Consider the following 18,185-nt stretch of genomic DNA (forward strand, 5'->3'; position numbering starts at 1 on the left):
TGTACAGAAAGCTTTAAAAAGTGATACCTTGACATCTACAGAGCACTTGTGAAATTTCCGCATTAATATGTTTGCCTGGGTATACAGTTTGCAGCGTTGTCTATGGATGTCTTTGTCATCTATGAGATCATCAGAAATATAATGACCAAGGTACTTCATCTTACTGCACACAAGAAGAATAATCTAGTGACAATAGAAGACCAAAAAAACGTTACACAAAGTTTTATTTTTGTTGATTTATTGCAGTTGCTACAAGAGAAAAAATGTTGACGGATGACTTTGTCATCGAAGTTTGTCACTTCAATCATGCTAAATAATAATAATTTCTGATGACAAGATAACAATTGTAAATCAGTTATATTTCAAAATAAATAAAATAAGTTAAACCATTACAATTCTGGTTATATTGTTTTGTAAAGTGGTAGTGAAACTAGCACTTTACAAAATAAGTTATAGTGAAACTAGCACTTGAAAGCTAGTGCTAGTGAAACACACTTTTAATGTATTCTATGTAGTCAAACAAAGCATTCCACACCCTTATCCAGAATATCTCAAAAAGAGGAACAGCTGCATTGTCTTGATGCCATTTTATTCTGTAAAGAAAAAGCAGACAACAATAGTCATTATAAGAATAAACAAAACTGGGTTTTCTGAAACAATTGAAACTCTTGAGTTAAACCTTACCTCTCACAATAAGTTTCGTAGAACACTCTGCCTGTCCAAGTGAGTTGAGTGCAACAACTCTGTAATCTCCGCTGTCTATTGATCTTACTCTGAGAATGTAAATGGAGCACACACCACATGAGTTGGTGATGTAGTAGTTTTTATCTGAGTTGATGCAGACGTCGTTCAGGTACCAGGCTACAGTGGGTCGAGGGCATCCTCTGACGGCACATGTCATGTAAAGTTGGTAACCTTTAGGTGGTGTGTGGACTTTCAGAGGAACCAAGATAGATGGAGGCCTCTCAAAGCTGATCTCTGACGAAACAACTCCATATGAAGATATTGGAACTTGATGAGAAACATGAAAAGAGGAAGATTGTTTCAGACTTTTGCTTGCATAACCCAAGTTTGAAATAAATAAACATGTAGGGTTTTTGCAATGTTCTTTCAGTGCTCCATTATTGTGATTATACTTTGGAAGTAAAAATAAGACTGTCTACAGCGATGCTAGCAACTTTAGTAGGTTTTATTTAGTCTTATCTCAACAATATGCAATGAAAAAGATTCATGGCAATCCATCCGATGTTCTGTAAATGTTTTGATCGATTGGCTGACTGACATGTCCTTGTTGGTGTAAAAGCTCTATACATCTATAACCACCACAATATATTGAATCTCTTTTAAACTGTTTGGCATATTATTAGTGCACCAGAGCTGTTAGGAAGCTTATACAGTACTTAAACCACACTTTAGGCTATATGGGAACATAAACTGTTGGAAGGGCGTGATTGTTCTGAAGTCTAGTTAGTTTTTGGTCGTTTTCGTAGTTAATGTACTAGAATATTCTTCTAGCATTGAAGTTAGCTAATGTGTAATGGAGTCATGATCAAGCCAATAGTAAACAAACAAAAATCAATAATTAAGTTGGAAAATATATTTATATTCTTATCTAGTGCAGAGAATGCAACATTTGTTAAGTAAAATACAACTTTTTACGATTACATTTACATTTTTCAAACCTTGTCAAACATCCTAAACTGGAACAGCTAGTAATACCCACCTCTGTTGCTGTTGGCACCCCATGTGGGAGACTCGGATGGATCTGAGAGTCCCACGTCATTCTTGGCGTAGACCCGGAAATGGTACTCTCTCCCAGGATAGATTTTGCTGGCTGTGTATGTGTTAGTGAAGAGGCGATCTGCTATATTCCGCCACACTCTGGTGTTAGAGTCGTGTTGAGACACCATGTAGTACAGGCGGTCGTCCAGCTCCTGGTCTGGAGATGGAGCCCATGAAATCATCACTTTGTCCTGGACTGTTTGCTCCAGCTCCACTGGCCCTGGAGACTTGGGTTCATCTAATAACAAAACATATAACAATCTGATTATTGGCTAAGAGAAGCCAAGATCAATTGCTCTAGGCTTATAATCTTACTCAAGAGGCATTTCCTTTCCCCTTGGGTTTTTGTATAACATTTGCAAAAACAGCTGTTTTTAAATTAATCATATCCTATTACTGCATGCTACACAGTAAGAATTATGTTTATCATTCTATTTAGAAGTTGTTCACAGTTAATTAGGGTTTGGCATTGGTTTACTAATACATCAGTGTGTCATTGAGGTTTAATTGGCTAAACATTACTCAATGAATATTGTCGGGTGTCAATATTAATGAGGTTTTCCTCTGACCAGGGGAACGAAATGCAGGCAAATGAGACATGAATTCCTCATTAGAAGACATGAGACTTACATGCAGTTAATATCAGCTCAAAATAATTCCTATGAGTAGTTTCAGTACAAAAATTGATCTGCGCTTAAAAGTGTATCATTATTTGTCCTTACCTGTGACTCTAACCTCAATGTCAAATGAAGCTTCACCAACTGAGTTTTTGGCATGGATAGTGTAGATAGCTGAATCTGAGCGCTTTGATGAGGGAATAACAAGCTGAGACATTCCCTCTGTATTGATGACACTAATCCACGGGGATATTGGCTCATCATTCCTCAACCAAGTGATCTGAGGTGGAGGTTCAGCCTGGAAATATCAATATTGGATAAATTTGATAAAGTGTGAGACCTTCAATATGCAGTCACATCACACTATAGTAAACTCATCACTCAAGAATATGACATTCCTGCAATGGGTTAACGGGTTATTAAATGAGTAAAAAAAGATAGATTTAGGATTCACACCATGGAAGAAAGACGCTGTATACATACCAGCTTTTAGGCTTGTCCTTACCTCATAGCAAATGTTCACACGTACAGAGTTTCCTGCTCTGACAACAATGAAGTCCTCTGGGTCTTTAAAACAAGGTCTCACTGGAAGAAAACACATTAAACATGACATGCTGATGGAAACAAACAAATTGTTCTGGATAGTTAAATAATTAATAGACACAACAGAGACAGTTAACAACTTACTGTTGGGATTCTTTGCACACACCATTTCAGAGGGGGGACTTGGATCTCCCGCTCCTGACTCATTGATCGCTGCGACCCTGAACTCATACTCTGCTCCCTCAGTAACATCTTTCACTGCATAGTTCACATCTGAAAACACAATTATAGCCGTGCAGGACACAATGACATTAAGCACATTTTTATTCAATCAAAAACATAATCGTATGTTTGTCTGACCAACCTTCAATAGGTTCATTAAGTGCATTCAGGGCAATCCACTTATTTGTATCCTTCTTTCGTTTCTCCAATTGGTAACCGATGATTGGTACTCCTCTGTCGTCCTCAGGAGGGGTCCATGTCAACGTGATGCAGGTCTTGGTGGCACTCACCAGTGTGGGGGCACCGGGTGGACCTGAGAGAACTAAGGAATAACAAGAAGTCTAATTAATCAAGTAAGTTCATTATTAATAATTAAGAATTAATTAAAGACATTGAATACATTAATGACATCCACATCACTAAAGGGCATTTACTTAGTACATAGGGCAACGTTTACATCAATGCTACAATGTGGGCTTTCTACAGTGACAATGTAGTGCAACTATACAGAGGCATTTTCATTTATTACACCCTGAGGGAGATTAGCATGGTATTCGCTGAGGAATGCTAAATGAGACAGTTTTTTTTTCTTTTCTCACTCAATATTCCAGCCATAATGCTATCAGCCGTCTCCAGGGAGTCGCTGACGCCCTGTGGGTTTTCTGCGTAGATGCGGTAGTTGTATATCTTCCCATGAGCCACATTCCTATCTCTGAAGGAGGTCTTGTCAGCTAAGACATCGCCAAGTTTCATCCAGTGACTTTGTCTTTCCTGCTGACGCTCTATAACATAGTTGGTGACAGGGGAGCAGCCATCGTCTTTGGGAGGGTTCCATTGAATCTCAATCATGGTTGACGTGCTTTCAACAACTTCCACTGGACCCTCCGGTGGACCTGGTTTATCTGTGACAAAAAGATGGGGCAACATTTAAAATGTAATTATATAAAGTATAGTAATATGATGCTTATCTGAGGTAGCTATTTTCATCGATATCTTCAACGATGACACGTTTTTTATTTGACGCATGTCTGTCATTTGGAAAAAAGCACATGATGAAAGGCTTGCTCCTCGGTGCATTGATCGCTTGCAGGATCGGTAAATTACATTACATTTAGCTGACGCTTTTATCCAAAGCGACTTACAATGACAAATTACAGGGACATTCTCCCTGGAGTAACTAAGGGCTAAGTGCCTTACTCAAGGGCACACACTAGTGGTGGTGTTCCTGGAGGGATTTGAACTCACAACCTTCCGATCTTCAGCCCACCTCACTATCCATTAGACCACCACTATCCCTATCTCTATAAATACAATGTTTAGCGAGTCCTGCTGACTTCTGATCCATTTGTGTGAGAATTTTTCCGACTTTCAACATTTAGCTGAAGGGTCCCTGGTAATTCATAATCTCCATTGTGAAAGATGAGCTCAATTGGTTTAGCTTTTGGAATAAAATCTAAACGGCCATGAGAAGTTGTATATCTGAGGAAAAGGCACCAAAAAATATGTTTGTCAAATTATTCACATTTCCTATTTAGGTAAAATGGCTGGTTTCTTTTTTAGAGTAAACACAAGAATAAATGTAATGTACTTTATGTAGGTTTGAGAATAAAAGTCGAACCCACTTCTGACTTCAATATTTCTTATCATCTTTTTTCTCCATACAAAACAATCTTATTAGTGAATTATTATTAAGCGCTCTTAAATATGTTTTATAATCAATAAAGAATAAGAATGACAAAACAATACATTTAGACTGCATTTTTGACACAACGTAAGCCCTGATGATTAGTACGTTCACATTTGATGTGTTATGTGTTGGCTGTGAGTGTAGGGGCAAACGATTACTGCAAATGTGATATTTTTATCCGTCAGTATTTCTCACTTTTCTTGTTGGATCACTTTTTTTTCTTACCAAGCACAATAAGCCGAGATGTGGCCTCCACAGCCCCAAATGGGTTTTTGAGCTGGATCTTTATTTCCCCCGCGTCTGTCCGCAGGCAGTCTCTGAGAAGCAGCCGGCTGTGATTGGGCTCCCTCACGATCTTTACTCCTCCTCCGTCATTGAGCTCAGCGCCATCCTTGAACCAACTAACCACCAAACCCTCCTGAGGAGTCAAGGGCATCTTGAAGGCAGCGTTCTGCCCCACTCTTACGATCACAGGTTTGGAGAATTTGTGAAGGTCATCTGGGTCAAATTCAGGTACGACTATGAAGCACAAAGAGTAATTCAGTTTACTCCACAGAAACTATTGTGGCAGTTACTATATGTTCTGCTACCGAGGGATGTTATTTCTACCTCCAACAGTGACTTTTCCTTGTGTACTGACACTCCCTGTTTCAAAACGATAAACTCCAGAGTCGTCCTCACTGCAGCTTCGAATCGACAGGTTGTGAGAGGTTCCAGCTTTGGTTATTTTGACCTCAGAACTTGAGTTTAACTAGCACATTAAAGGTGAAAAGGAAACTTTATTTGTTTGTTACATTATCAAATATGCAAAAAAATCCCTTAAAAATATATCGTACTGCTTATAGTCCCAAACTACTTTAATTACTAAGTCAGGGAAAATATCAATCTCTATAGTTTTCATATTGTAAGTGTGTTGCTATCAAAGGGCTCTACAGTACCTGCTCTCCATCTTTGAACCAGGAGCTGTCGCAGTCAATGTCGATCTTCACTGTTAAGTCAGCCGGATTTCCACGAAGAACATAGACGTCAGACAGCTTGCAGGTAATTACAGGCTCTGGGAAACATTGAAAATAAAGTTACTCTCCTCTGCTGCACGCAAATTAGTGTGCAGAAGCTTTCAGTTTATGACTACATATATACTGATAAAGCGACACATTTACAATCCAGTAAATCTATTACCTACACATATGCTTCAAATCCTTACTTATAAATAAACTTAAAATAAAAATAGGTTCTGTAAATGTTACGTCAAAATCAATTCCCTACAATAAATAAAATCATGTTCTTAACACTAAGAAAAAAAGTTAATGTAACTATATAGCATTTGTTTAAAGGTTTGTGAATTCTACCACTGTATAAAAAGTGAGACACTTTTACAAAATATGTCTTGACACATTCAAATAACCAACCTAGTGCAATGTTCAATTGTTACATTAGGGTGATCTGGTTAGATATACAAGACACACATCAAAAGCAAACATGATTACAAGCAGCAAACTGTGAAAGCTTTGTTAACAGAATAACAGTGAGCTCACAAGACTTTTTAAGAAGACATCTTAAATTAGTATAAGTATTATATATACAAAAATAAATCCATGTGTTATTTATTATTTCATTCCCTCTCGGTTCTAATTTTGCAGTCTAAATTAGAGAAAAAAATGTAAATGTACACAACCAAGATGTTAAAGAGAATACAATAAATTGATTAGATATAAATGTGTTAACTTTGAAAGTATATTTTGTTACTAGTGCAAACCGTAATTCTTCTGCATGATTTAATGCAAACAATTAGTTTTTTTTTTAAATGTGTTACTTTTGTTCTTTCAGTATTCACTGTCTGGCATACCAGCTCCTGCATCTGCGAGTGGTGGGTCAAGTCTTTTATCGGCAATTTCTTCTTCAGCTGAGCGGCATAACAATAATAATATTAGTACAATAAGTCTATTAAACTCAATTTCAAAAAATGACTCCTTCGAATTTGATATGCTCTACTGTGTCCCTCTTACCACTTCCAGAGTCTCCAGCTGGTGCTGGTGATGTTTTGTCTGAATGACCTATCAGCGATCACAGACATTAAAACATTGTATCCAACATTTGAGTTTTTTCATTAATTAATTTCATTTAGACACATAAAGCTTGTTATGTTTTAGGGTCATAGTCTTTAGAATGTTTTAGTGCATTTTCGACAGATCATTTACACTTACTCTTCTTTTCCGCAGCTTGCCATAGCAACAAACATAAACATTTGCACGCTTTGTTAAAATAATTTATTTAATTAGTCTTTTTAATACATATGTTAATATCTTCTTACAGTATTCACTATCTGGCATACCAACTCCCACATCCTCTACTGGATCGAGTCTTTCAGCGCAAGTGGCTTTTTCAGCTGAGCAGCCTGACAGCAATAACATTAGTAAGTCAATTTAACTTGATATTGTAAATTATTGATTATTTTTGATCGACTGTTGTGTCTCTTACCACTTCCCGACTCTCCAGCTGGTGCTGGTGATGTTTTGACAGAATGACCTAAAGAACATTTGAGATTTGTACCTTTTAATTTCTGTTTTATGTTGTAACACAGGAAACTTTCTACAAATCTCGTACAGTCATAATTACTCCTTACCATATTGCAAAGCATACCCCTGTGGCAAACTATATTCAATGTTTTTGTAATTACAGCAGGCCATAGGCTTGTGGAGCTGGCTGATTCTAGAATATGCTCCTTTGAAAATGGTCTCTTTATAGTTTTCAAACAGTGTTGCGGGCTTGAGAGAGAGGGGTTGATTTTTGATCCATTTCAAGTACCGGTAGTTACATTTCTTCATGTTTTATTGTGTCGCAGAGACCTTACTTTTGAATGTAAAGATCATGTCTGTATGAATAACTTTCAACAGGTCTGCACATACACAGGCACTAAAGTAATAATAGCATTAACATAAGAAAAAACATAATACTGAGACCGATCAGCTATCACTAGCAATATTGAGTTAATTAATACAAAAATACAAAATAAAGCGTGCTTTAAAAACTAGAAAAGAAAAGTAAAGAAATTGAGCTAAAACATCCGTAAGCTACAGTGTGGTGTGGTTGCTAAAGGGAAAACCTTATATCTAATAAAGCGAATGGATGCAAGCTTTAGAGAGTAAGTTGTAACGAGGTATACCAAATCTGCATCTATTCATCCGTGTTGCAGTATTTAGTTCATTTGAGCATTTCTCAGTACACTAAATACCACAGTATACAGCTATGTAGAAACAAGACATGCTTAGCATATTGGCAGTTAATCTAAATGAGCTAAATACAATCAGGCAAAACCTGACCTTAAGGAGACAGGCAATCACATAATGAGCAGACAACACAACAGAAAAAAAAAGCCAAAACATTACAGTGACCTCAGCAACGGAGTAAACAACTTTGCGAAACAGATTTTATATGTCGAAGTATATCAGGATTAGAACCCTTTTACGGGAGTTTTGTATTTCAAAATGCCATGAATGTTCATATTGCATGCAGGGGTTGTCACAGACATTTAGGCTTCTTACCAGGTTTTACTTCCTCTACCACGGGTGGATCTGGTTCCTTCACGATTTCTATCAACCATCAAAACAAGTTAGTGGTTACCATATCAACAAATGATGATCACAGCAAGTGTTATATGCAAATGGCTACAGCAAATGCGCCCATTATTGTAATTCCCTGAGACCATTTCAACTTCTCAAATTATTTCAACTAAAATGAAACAAAAATGCTGTTTCTGCGAAAGGTACCATTTTGTGAAATAAAGATATTGCAATTAATGGAGATGAAAAATAAATAACAGAAAGGAAACACACAGAGACTAAGCCTACAATTCAAGATTTCTAACATGGCGTCCATGTTTGTGAATTCAACACTGATTTCCATAAACCTTGTGGTCAGCTTTCTTACCCGGCTCAGGGTCTTTGGGTGCCTCAGGTTCAGGCTCAGGTTCAGGTGCAGTTGGAGGTGGAGGTGCAACTGCAACAGCTTTAATCTGTTCTTTTATTTCCTCTCTTTCCTTTACTAATTTCGTCTGCTGCTCTTCGGCTAACTTCTTCAGGTCCATCCCTGATCCTCCTGCCTTTGTTGTTTTCCTTACTGATTTCTTTCCCTTTTGAGCATCTTTATCGGCTGAATTAAAAAAGAAATAATATAGATCTTCTGTTAGTTTGACCTTGAAATGCCATACTATGATATGAAAAGCAATAATAGACAGGATACATCAGGCATCTTATTCTTTCTTGTTATTATTCCACTAAAAACTATTAGCGTTATTCAATATTATGAAGAGTTCGGTGAAGTATAATACCTTACCTTCAACAACAAGCCAGGCATTGCAAGACTTGATTCCCGCGCAGACTGAATAAATTCCTTTGTCTACAATCATGCAGTCTTTGACCACCAGTGTGTGAATGAGCTTGTCATCTGAAACCAGGATATCATATTTATCCCCCTGTTCCAGTGGCAAATTCTTGCCAAACCACAATGTCTTGGAGAAGGGATTTGACAGGACACACTCAAAAACAGCATCTTGTCTCTCTACTGCCTTCACTTCCTGAATTTTCACCAAGAAATCCACCATGGGGACTGAAAAACAAGAAGCAAAGTATTTTAGATTAAAACTCTTACGTTAAATCTGCCTAATTAAAACGTTTCAATCATGGCTATTTCAAGGGAAACATCAAACACAGTTGTCTTCCTTTGTTTTAATTAGGGATACAAATGTGTTGTGTGTGAAACTTACTTTTAAAATCTGTGGAAAACATATTCACCCCCTCTACATCCAACTGGTACAGTCCAGCATCGTCTGGCAAAAGGTCCTTCATGCTGAAAATAAACTTTCTCCCCACTTGTTTGAGTGTGTGCTTCATCTGTTCTCCCATGTCCTTTGTATACGGAATCATTACACCATCCTGCGGGGCAAATATACGATTAACATAATATCCTTTTGGAATGCTTTAAAAAGAGTTGTGCTTGATAACGTATTTTTGTAGGCTGACCCGGAAGTTAGCACAAGGCAAAAACTAGCACCAGCCAAAATGCAAGGGGATTCTTCCATAGGATTTGGAAAATTGCAGAAAATAAGATCCATGGCAAACACAAGTTTATCATACTTACACGTTTTGTACAGCATATTAACACCGCTGCCGATATTTCAATCGTAAATGCAATCGCCGCAGTAAAAAGCTCACGTAGGCTATGAACAAGACTTCACTGCAACACCACTAAGCTTAAGGCTTAAGGCTGACTCGCTGTCATGGTGTCAAGTAGTCTCATTTAGGAACTTGTTAGCAACAGCCGTGTTTTCAAGTCACATAAAAGCTCCCACCATTCACAAATGGTGTATTTACTGACACATTTTATGTCGTATAACAAAACATGAAAATCTCATTTAAGGTTTCGAAGCAAACACTTCCAAAAGAACGTTGAATTTGAGACCGGAAGTGGTAACATGCTAACTTATTTCCAGGTCTTATACTCTTTCCAGCACCACTCTATTGTGTCTGTAAAACATAGCTGTAAGAAATGTCCCTTTTTGACTTAAAATGGAAAGCATCATAGGACTTCATCAACAACCATAAGCTTTATACATATTCCTGTGCTGTAAATATCCTAGCAAGAAATAGTCTACTGTCAGATTTGCCCAATGATGTTGGTCCATCTGTTTAATCATCAATGAGTTATTACAGCAACATATTTGATTCATCTTTACAAGATTTGGCCAGATTGCAGTTTAATAATTGAATGAATAATTCCTTAATTCCTTTAGAGTATGGCTTCTAGGATTCATAGATTTGCTGTGAGAGTTTGAATTTGTTTACACACTAACCTTGTATATGAATACGGAGCTGCTTGGATCAATAAGGTCCATATCTATCTCAAAGGATGCAGAAGATTCTGAACTGAACTGCATTGGTTTCAGGTTGGACAAGCTTTTGACGAACTGGAACAAAAACAAAATGAAAAATGAACATGGTCACAGAATTGCTTCATATGCAATTTTGTAATGTAACTACACAGCTTCAAACTCCTTGATCAGAAAAAAAAAAAATAACACAAAAACAAACCTCAGCTTGTTCTTCCTCCCTTTCTTTCTTAATTTCATTAAGCTTCTTGAGCATCCAGCGAAAGTCAGTTATTCCAAACTCTGCACAAACCGCCTCATAGTCCTTCTTTTTAGCGCTAAGTAAAAGCTCCCAAAATCTAGGATCGATCTCCCCATCTTTTCTCTCAGGTTGTTCAGATTTGGAAAGGACCTTACTGGAAATTAAAATTAGGGGGGCGTTTAGTTAAAAAAAAAAAAAAACTCTACTGTACACAGAAGACCTATAACACACGTCATACAACCTTTTCCTTTTGAGTACATTCTTAAAATTCCCATTGATGGCCTCAGCTGCTGGTTTCTGGGCAGCGTTCTTATTGAAACCAACTGAAAGCAGGAAAGAGGGTGACCACGTTATTAATACAATCATATAATTAGTCATTATACTACTGGAACTGCAGGGCGATACATTACACTCAAGGGTATAAAGTAATAAACTGTCCAAATTGAATTCCAAGTGTACTCAATTTGTAGTACACTAAATAGAGTCCCTGTGTAATTTTCCAGAATGAATGACTCTCACATACTACTTGATACACTATGATGAAAACAGGCAGTGCTCACCTTCTATCACATTCAGGACAACTGTGACCACGGCTTGACCAAATTCATTTTTAGCAAAGCATTTATAGGTATCAGCCTGATCCGGCATAACATTTGGCATCTGGAAGATATAAGACATGCTTCAAATACAAGACCCTTTAGGGGAAATGTGTATTATACTGTACAGTGATTACCATTATGTTTGTCTTTTGTTATGTAACCAAAAAGAAATCAGAGCAAACCAAATATCCATTGATAATGAATTTTGGTTTCCTGGATCCTTTTTGGTAGATTTTATCCTATGCTTTTATGGTTTGTGCTCACACATCAAGTCATGTCAGACTTTCACAGCTACTGTATGTCAAATGGATTTTTTTTAACCAAACTGTCCTTCGCTGATTTGCAGAATCCAATCAATAGGGCTATACATAGATATGTTTCCCTTTGTGAGAACGTGAGCATGACAGACTAATGACGTTGAACAATTAAAGGCTTTGCACACTGCTTGATTTGTAGATGGCCTCCTGATGCGTCGCCGCATACCTTTTATTTTACATTTCAATCTCAAACAGCTGTCAGTTGAAAGGTCCTCTGTTTTTTTTATTTTTGTGAAACATATCTTTTTCAGTGTGCTCCTCTCAGGATGAGTGAAATCACCTTATTATAGAAAAAGTAATTGTCAAAGCAAAAGAAGACTGGATGGCACTGACATGATCAAAATAGCTTCCTCTTTTTCCCCTCTCTTCCTCTCTTTCTATTAATCTATTTTTCATTTGCTATTTTTAACGCCCCTCTTACATCTTTATTTTGCTGTATAGTATTCCTGAAATTTGAAAACCCATTTTACTTGCCTCAAATGTATGGTCATTAGTATTGGGGTCGTATTTAGTTTGATATCTTGCTGTGTCAGACACATCTCCATTATTTCTGCTCCATGTTACTGTCGGCTGTGGGTCTCCAGTGACAATTGCTTTAAAATAAGCAAATTTGCCTGAAAAAAAAGACAAACAAGGTTGAATCATAAAATAAATTATACATCTGCAAATATACAGATGCAAAAGTCGCAGATCTAATTCATGTACAGATTCAGGAAAATTCCCCTCCTTATATTTTGAGATATACATTTTTAATATAATTATTGTACTATCAGTCCTACCCTCTTGGATGGTCAAAGCAATTGGTTTGCGGGTGAAGTCTGGATGGGTCTTTCCCTCTGGCAGCTCCTCGATATACTGTGTTATCATCACCCCAGGGACTCTAGATTTTTTCTTGATTCCCACTGTCAGATTTGCAAAATGAAATGTCAGTGACAACGCATTTGACACTCAAAAAGGGAACAGAATGAAAAACATGATCATATCCAACCTTCAAAATCTATTGATGTTTTGTAATGAGGTCATCACCCTTTTTCCAAACATGCTGAAGCCCCTTCTAATATATAATGTATTGGAATGTTTTGTGTTACTCGCTTTATCAGTTTATCATTCAGAGATATACGTACGTTGCTCTGGTGTATATACTTTAATGTTCAATACATTTCAATAACTTTATCCTGTCATCCGTGAATCCATGCCTAAAATTCAACCTGAGAACAGATATGTAGTGATGCACCCACATATCTAAGCGTACATATGTATGCATGTACGGTTTACAAATAACTGATTGTATATCAGTTCTTCATGCCTTCATGAGCAGTCAGGGGGGAAACAGATAGCTGACAGCTTCTCTGTTGTCTCCTAACCTACCTTCTCTATTCAAATCTGCATCAGGATCTGATAAGGCAAAAGTTAAAGAGCATATACATCACATGTCAGAATGGAAATAACTTTTTATTATAGATAACACTCAAACTCAAAGGTTACAAAGTTATACAATGGGATGTGTGTGCTGTTACTTATCAATGCACACAAACAAATATGATAAATATCTGGTTCACAGGTGCACTGGATTAGTAACCCTGTAGAGTTACTCTGCTCCTCCAGTGTACACAGTGTTATGATCAGTGTGTATATCTAACTACTTTACTGTTAGACCTTCATATACTCTTGAAGAGTCTAAATATAGTTGCTAATGGACACATTGCAGCCTTAACGATTTTCTGAATAAAGTCTGTGATTGGAGTAGAATCACAGGGAAACGCTCCTGAAGTCTTTATGACTGAGATGTAGCCTTTAAATCAAATCAAACTTTATTTTTAAAGTATTTTTCCCTCACAAAGGGTGACAGAAAGTGCTTCACAAACCAAAACCAAAAAAGAAGAGTTCAATAAAAAATAAATACTACCCTAACCTCCAAGGTAAAAACATAGTAAGACATAACTTTAAGCCCTGCAAATAGGAAGTAACTTACGTTTCGAGACATCATACAGACATAGAAAATAAGCAAACAGTGTGAACCTTTCTTAGATGTATTAGTAGATCTCCTCGCCAACCTCATTCTATCAGTTCTGTTAGACTCTGATCTGGGAATATGTCATTTTATTACTTAGTCGAGAATGTTGGAAATCAATCTCACTGAAACCTGTCACCGCTGTGCTTCTAATCATCAGAGTTAGGAGGAAAAGAAAAAAGTACATTTGATAGAAGACGTTTCTCCTGTATAAAATGTGATGCATACCTTGGCCAGTGGCCGACGCATCCGTCACTTTAGATCTTTTGAACATCTTGAGTCCTTTGGTTCCTCGAGAGATTCAGCAAGATTCTCTCAACTGCAATAGATAATAGAAGCGATTAAAGTCAATGTGGCATGTCTCATTGACAACATCACCATTAATAATTGAATGGCAGCTTCCAGGAGTTATTTTGCTTTAAAGTTGTTGTTGTTGTTGGAAGAGAGTGTATTTGTTTAGGTATTCAGCAGAAGCAGCAGAAGCCCTGCCTGGCAGTCACAATTGATGTCAAGGAATATTTGTTGACGTTGAACAACTCTAGACTTTGTGAGGTTTGACTTACACTGATTCCCGATCATCTTATGCATAATAATTCAGTGTTTGGCTGAATTTGCAAATGTACTCTTCCAGTTCTTAGTCGGGATATTGGGGATACAATAGAGACATCAAATTCCTTTGAGTTATACTTGGATTAGTTACATTTTATTTTGGTTTTTGTTAATTGTTAAGATAAGCAACAACCTGGAGAGACTTATAAGGGAAACGCATACATTCAATAAAGTTAAGAACGTACAGTAACAGCTTCTCTAAAACAGGAATTAAGATTACTAATTAAACGGGGAAGCAAATGTTTAACCTGTCAAAAATGTTTTTTTTATTGCACTGGCTAACATTTAGCTTTGGCCTTCATTCATCTGCTGACTCAGACTACAGTAAAACACTCAAAACATGATCATCTTTGGCCGCACGCCATGCAGCTGCTTTTTCAATGCTGTGTTATCAAATTTCCCAACATTTAAATCCTCTTTAAATTTGACTGGAGTCTAGTATTTCTTCAACATCGTGATTTGTAATTTCTTACCAGGCTTGAAATGGATACTTCTGATTTGTTTTCAGTCAGCATATAACTAGTCTTTCTTTCTTGATGTAAACTTGGGCTGTAAACTGTTCTTTATTTGTATAATACAAATATACAATAGTTTTAATCAAGCATTGCTTCACTTCCTGAGTAATTTCTTATTTTTCTGCCAAAATGCAAAACCTTAGGAAAAGTCACAGTTAATAGAATCCAAAATTCCTCTTTAACTTTTCTTCATGTAATTTCTGATGTCATTTTAAACGGCAGCATGAGGGAGTGATGTTCAAGGATGACTTGTTTATTAATTCATTATTTTTTATGATCCGTCAGATCCAGTCGCAGCAGGGGTCTCTACTAGGATATAGCAATCTTTACTACCACCCACATGGATGCCAAAGGTAGGATGACAAATGTCACTTCACTAAAATAGACTGATGGAACATTAATTTTGAATGAGTCAGTCGAGTGTTTTCTGTTGGTTACCGTTTCTGGTTCAAACATTTTAAGAAAGGTAGCGTTACATAATTATGTTCTATGAAGAAGGAATAGTATCCTTCAGTACATCAAACATTTTTAAAAACCTTAAAGGTGGGGTGGGTAATTTTGGAGAAACCAGCTCGAGTGCGCTCGAATTTGAAAATACACAGCCGAAAAAAATCTGCCACTTCCTTACAGAGCCCCTCCTCCAACACACACGAACGCGCACATGACCAATGAGGGCACGAGATAAGTTTGTGAAAAGATGGAAGGCTGACAGGCAGGTAGTCCATCCAGTTACTTTAGCCGGCTAAAATGATTGGTCGTGCTTTTTACAGCACTACGGATGATGACCTTTTTTAATGGATTTTTTGTCAAAGCACTTAAGATATTAATTCCTAACGGGATGTTAAGAGCATTCCATGGAAGATAACAAAAAGTGTATCTCGAGCCGGTTTCTCAAACTTACCTACCCCACCTTTAAGGATACACACAATCTGTTTTGATGAGTCATTGCTATTAGCCAGCCTGTCTGCCGGGACCATCATGTTTACATCGTTAAGAATGTCAATCAATATAGTAGACCTCCCAATAGAGAATAAAAAAAAGGCTTTGTCTGGGTCGAGCAGCAGTTAACTGCTTGAATTCTCATGTTTTCAAAACCATTCTCTATTGCATGACTCATAAATATAGTGTATATTCAAATGCCAGTTTAGTTAAAGACAACAGGCAGAGCATTGCCTGGACCAAGAAAAATATTTTCCTGATTCAACTACAAGCTTTTCCTGTTATTCCATGTACTCTTTCTTCTCCTAGCTTTTTGGATAATAGCTTTGGTGGGAAGAAGCTCACATTTCCAAATATTGATTGTAAAACGCACCGATGGCTAACATCAACACCACACACACAGGCACTAATAGAGTTATACTATAGATTTGATTGCAAACTGATTAAAACAATCCTATTATGTATCCATAGCAACGTGAGTATGCTCTTCTATCTTTAAGATTATTTTGAGTCATAATTTCGAAACATTTCTGTCCTAACAGTAAATATTGCTGATGCTGTCTTAACTCGGTGGCTCTTTGTTCTGAAACAATTCTCCTTGTCACAATAGCCGGTAAACTACCCGCCCTACTGATCTGCAAAATAGGCTGTGAATTCCAACTGGATCAACATTAGAGGTAAAGCATGACAGGGCTGAACTGAGCATGAGTTATGAATCTATGATCTAACAGCAGAGCAGGGTGTGAACAGCAGCCACTTTAAGCTCCTCATACCTCAGTGAATAGAAAAGACTGACTGACTGAGGTCAGTGTGTGACCTGTACTGTATAATACTTACTGCAGCTTCCTGCTAACCATTTCAGAACTAAACCTTGAATTCAATCTAAAGTACTCAACTGAACATCTTTCCAATACATGACTTCATATACTATAAAATATCCTACCACATTATTGCCGCCGTTTCATAAAGCTTTTGTTGAATTCAACGGAATTGAGGCCGGTTAATTGAATAGGTACATCACGTTTATGATAAGAAAAGAGGGCCTTTAATTGACATCCGTACAATTTAAAATAAATGAACTGAACAATGACATGAGATTTCCCAGCGTAATGTATTGTTTTACAAAACTGTTGGCGCTGTGGCCACAGTGTTGACCTTTCATTTCTGACATGTTTGACTTCTCTCATGTAAAGTATTTATACAAATCTAGCATCACCCAGTAAATGCGTGTGATATTTTCGTGTGTCGGTGGTCCACGGCTGTTGGAAGATGAGAAAACTGGATTGACACCCGATATGTCACATGCCACATAAACCTGCGAACATCCCATCTTGAACATCTTAATATGCTTGTAAATCACTGTTGACATTATGACTGAGTCGTAATGAGTGAACCTGCTCAGTAAAGCAAGTTCGAACATATATATACCTCATGACTATTTTTAATGGCATGACTAAATGTTGCATATGTTTTTTATCCACACATTGCCCTTTTAAATGCTGATGTGAGAAATTGAAGATAAAGTTGAAGAAGATTTCTCCTGCTCAGCAAAAATGTAGTTGCTCTTACAGTAAGCTTTAAGACTGTTCAAATCTTTGGTTTGTGTTGCATTCAACTTTAGACATAAGCCAACAGCTTCCTCGCTGCAAGAGTCGTTTTATGGGGTTCATGTGGCCTGTGCTGCACGCCACTGTTAACGCTACCAGCTGCTCATGTGACCAGTGCTGGAGTAAAGCATGTGGCCCATAGTCTGAGAGCATCATAAAAATGATTCAAAGCAAGACCATACCAAGGGCATTTACAGAAAGATATGACTATCTAAGGAGTTGAAGTTGATGCATGCATGTGCCGTGACAGGTTTGCTTAATCTGGGTCATTACGTAGCTCTCTTTTCTTCTTAGTGTTAGAAAGATTTTATGGATCTTATTTTATTGAAACATAAAGCTGGACCTGGGCAATGTTGTATTAAATAAAAAGATAGCTAGGAGTTTTGAAAAGGAGGATGATGCTCCTAAAAAGTAGGGATTTTTAAGCTGTCACAGCCAGGATAAGCAGTGAAAGACTGTACTTGTTAATGTCTTTTTTACTGCTTATGTGTGAATTATCTCACTTTATATATACCGGTATATATATATATATATATATATATATATATATATATATATATATATATATGTGGTGGAATGTGAATATAGAATTATGAATATGAATGCATCCTT

At 37.1% G+C, this 18,185-nt stretch overlaps 1 protein-coding gene across 4 annotated transcripts; it reads right to left on the reverse strand.

Annotated features, from left to right (window-relative positions):
* Nucleotides 1-221: 221 nt before the first annotated feature.
* On the reverse strand, nt 222-14,224 carry igfn1.4 (immunoglobulin like and fibronectin type III domain containing 1, tandem duplicate 4). Of its 4 annotated transcripts, XM_010775977.1 has the most exons (26): nt 14,132-14,224; nt 13,261-13,287; nt 12,672-12,794; nt 12,367-12,506; nt 11,537-11,636; nt 11,218-11,299; nt 10,938-11,130; nt 10,700-10,813; nt 9,614-9,782; nt 9,184-9,456; nt 8,779-9,000; nt 8,394-8,441; nt 7,330-7,377; nt 6,858-6,905; nt 6,698-6,754; nt 5,790-5,905; nt 5,461-5,602; nt 5,077-5,370; nt 3,764-4,066; nt 3,307-3,486; nt 3,087-3,215; nt 2,905-2,984; nt 2,505-2,697; nt 1,724-2,020; nt 685-1,011; nt 222-593 (listed from the first exon to the last, which is right to left on the reverse strand). In XM_010775977.1, the coding sequence occupies exons 1-26, from the start codon at nt 14,175-14,177 to the stop codon at nt 589-591; spliced, it is 3,756 nt and encodes a 1,251-aa protein (XP_010774279.1). In that variant the 5' UTR covers nt 14,178-14,224; the 3' UTR covers nt 222-588. The 4 variants fall into 4 exon arrangements, with proteins under 4 accessions (XP_010774279.1, XP_010774280.1, XP_010774281.1 ...); XM_010775978.1 differs by lacking the exon at nt 13,261-13,287; XM_010775979.1 differs by lacking the exons at nt 6,698-6,754; nt 6,858-6,905.
* Between the last annotated feature and the right edge of the window lie 3,961 nt (nt 14,225-18,185).

Source organism: Notothenia coriiceps, unplaced genomic scaffold, assembly GCF_000735185.1.
Source record: "Notothenia coriiceps isolate Sejong01 unplaced genomic scaffold, NC01 NC01_scaffold00016540, whole genome shotgun sequence".
Taxonomy (NCBI): domain Eukaryota; kingdom Metazoa; phylum Chordata; class Actinopteri; order Perciformes; family Nototheniidae; genus Notothenia; species Notothenia coriiceps.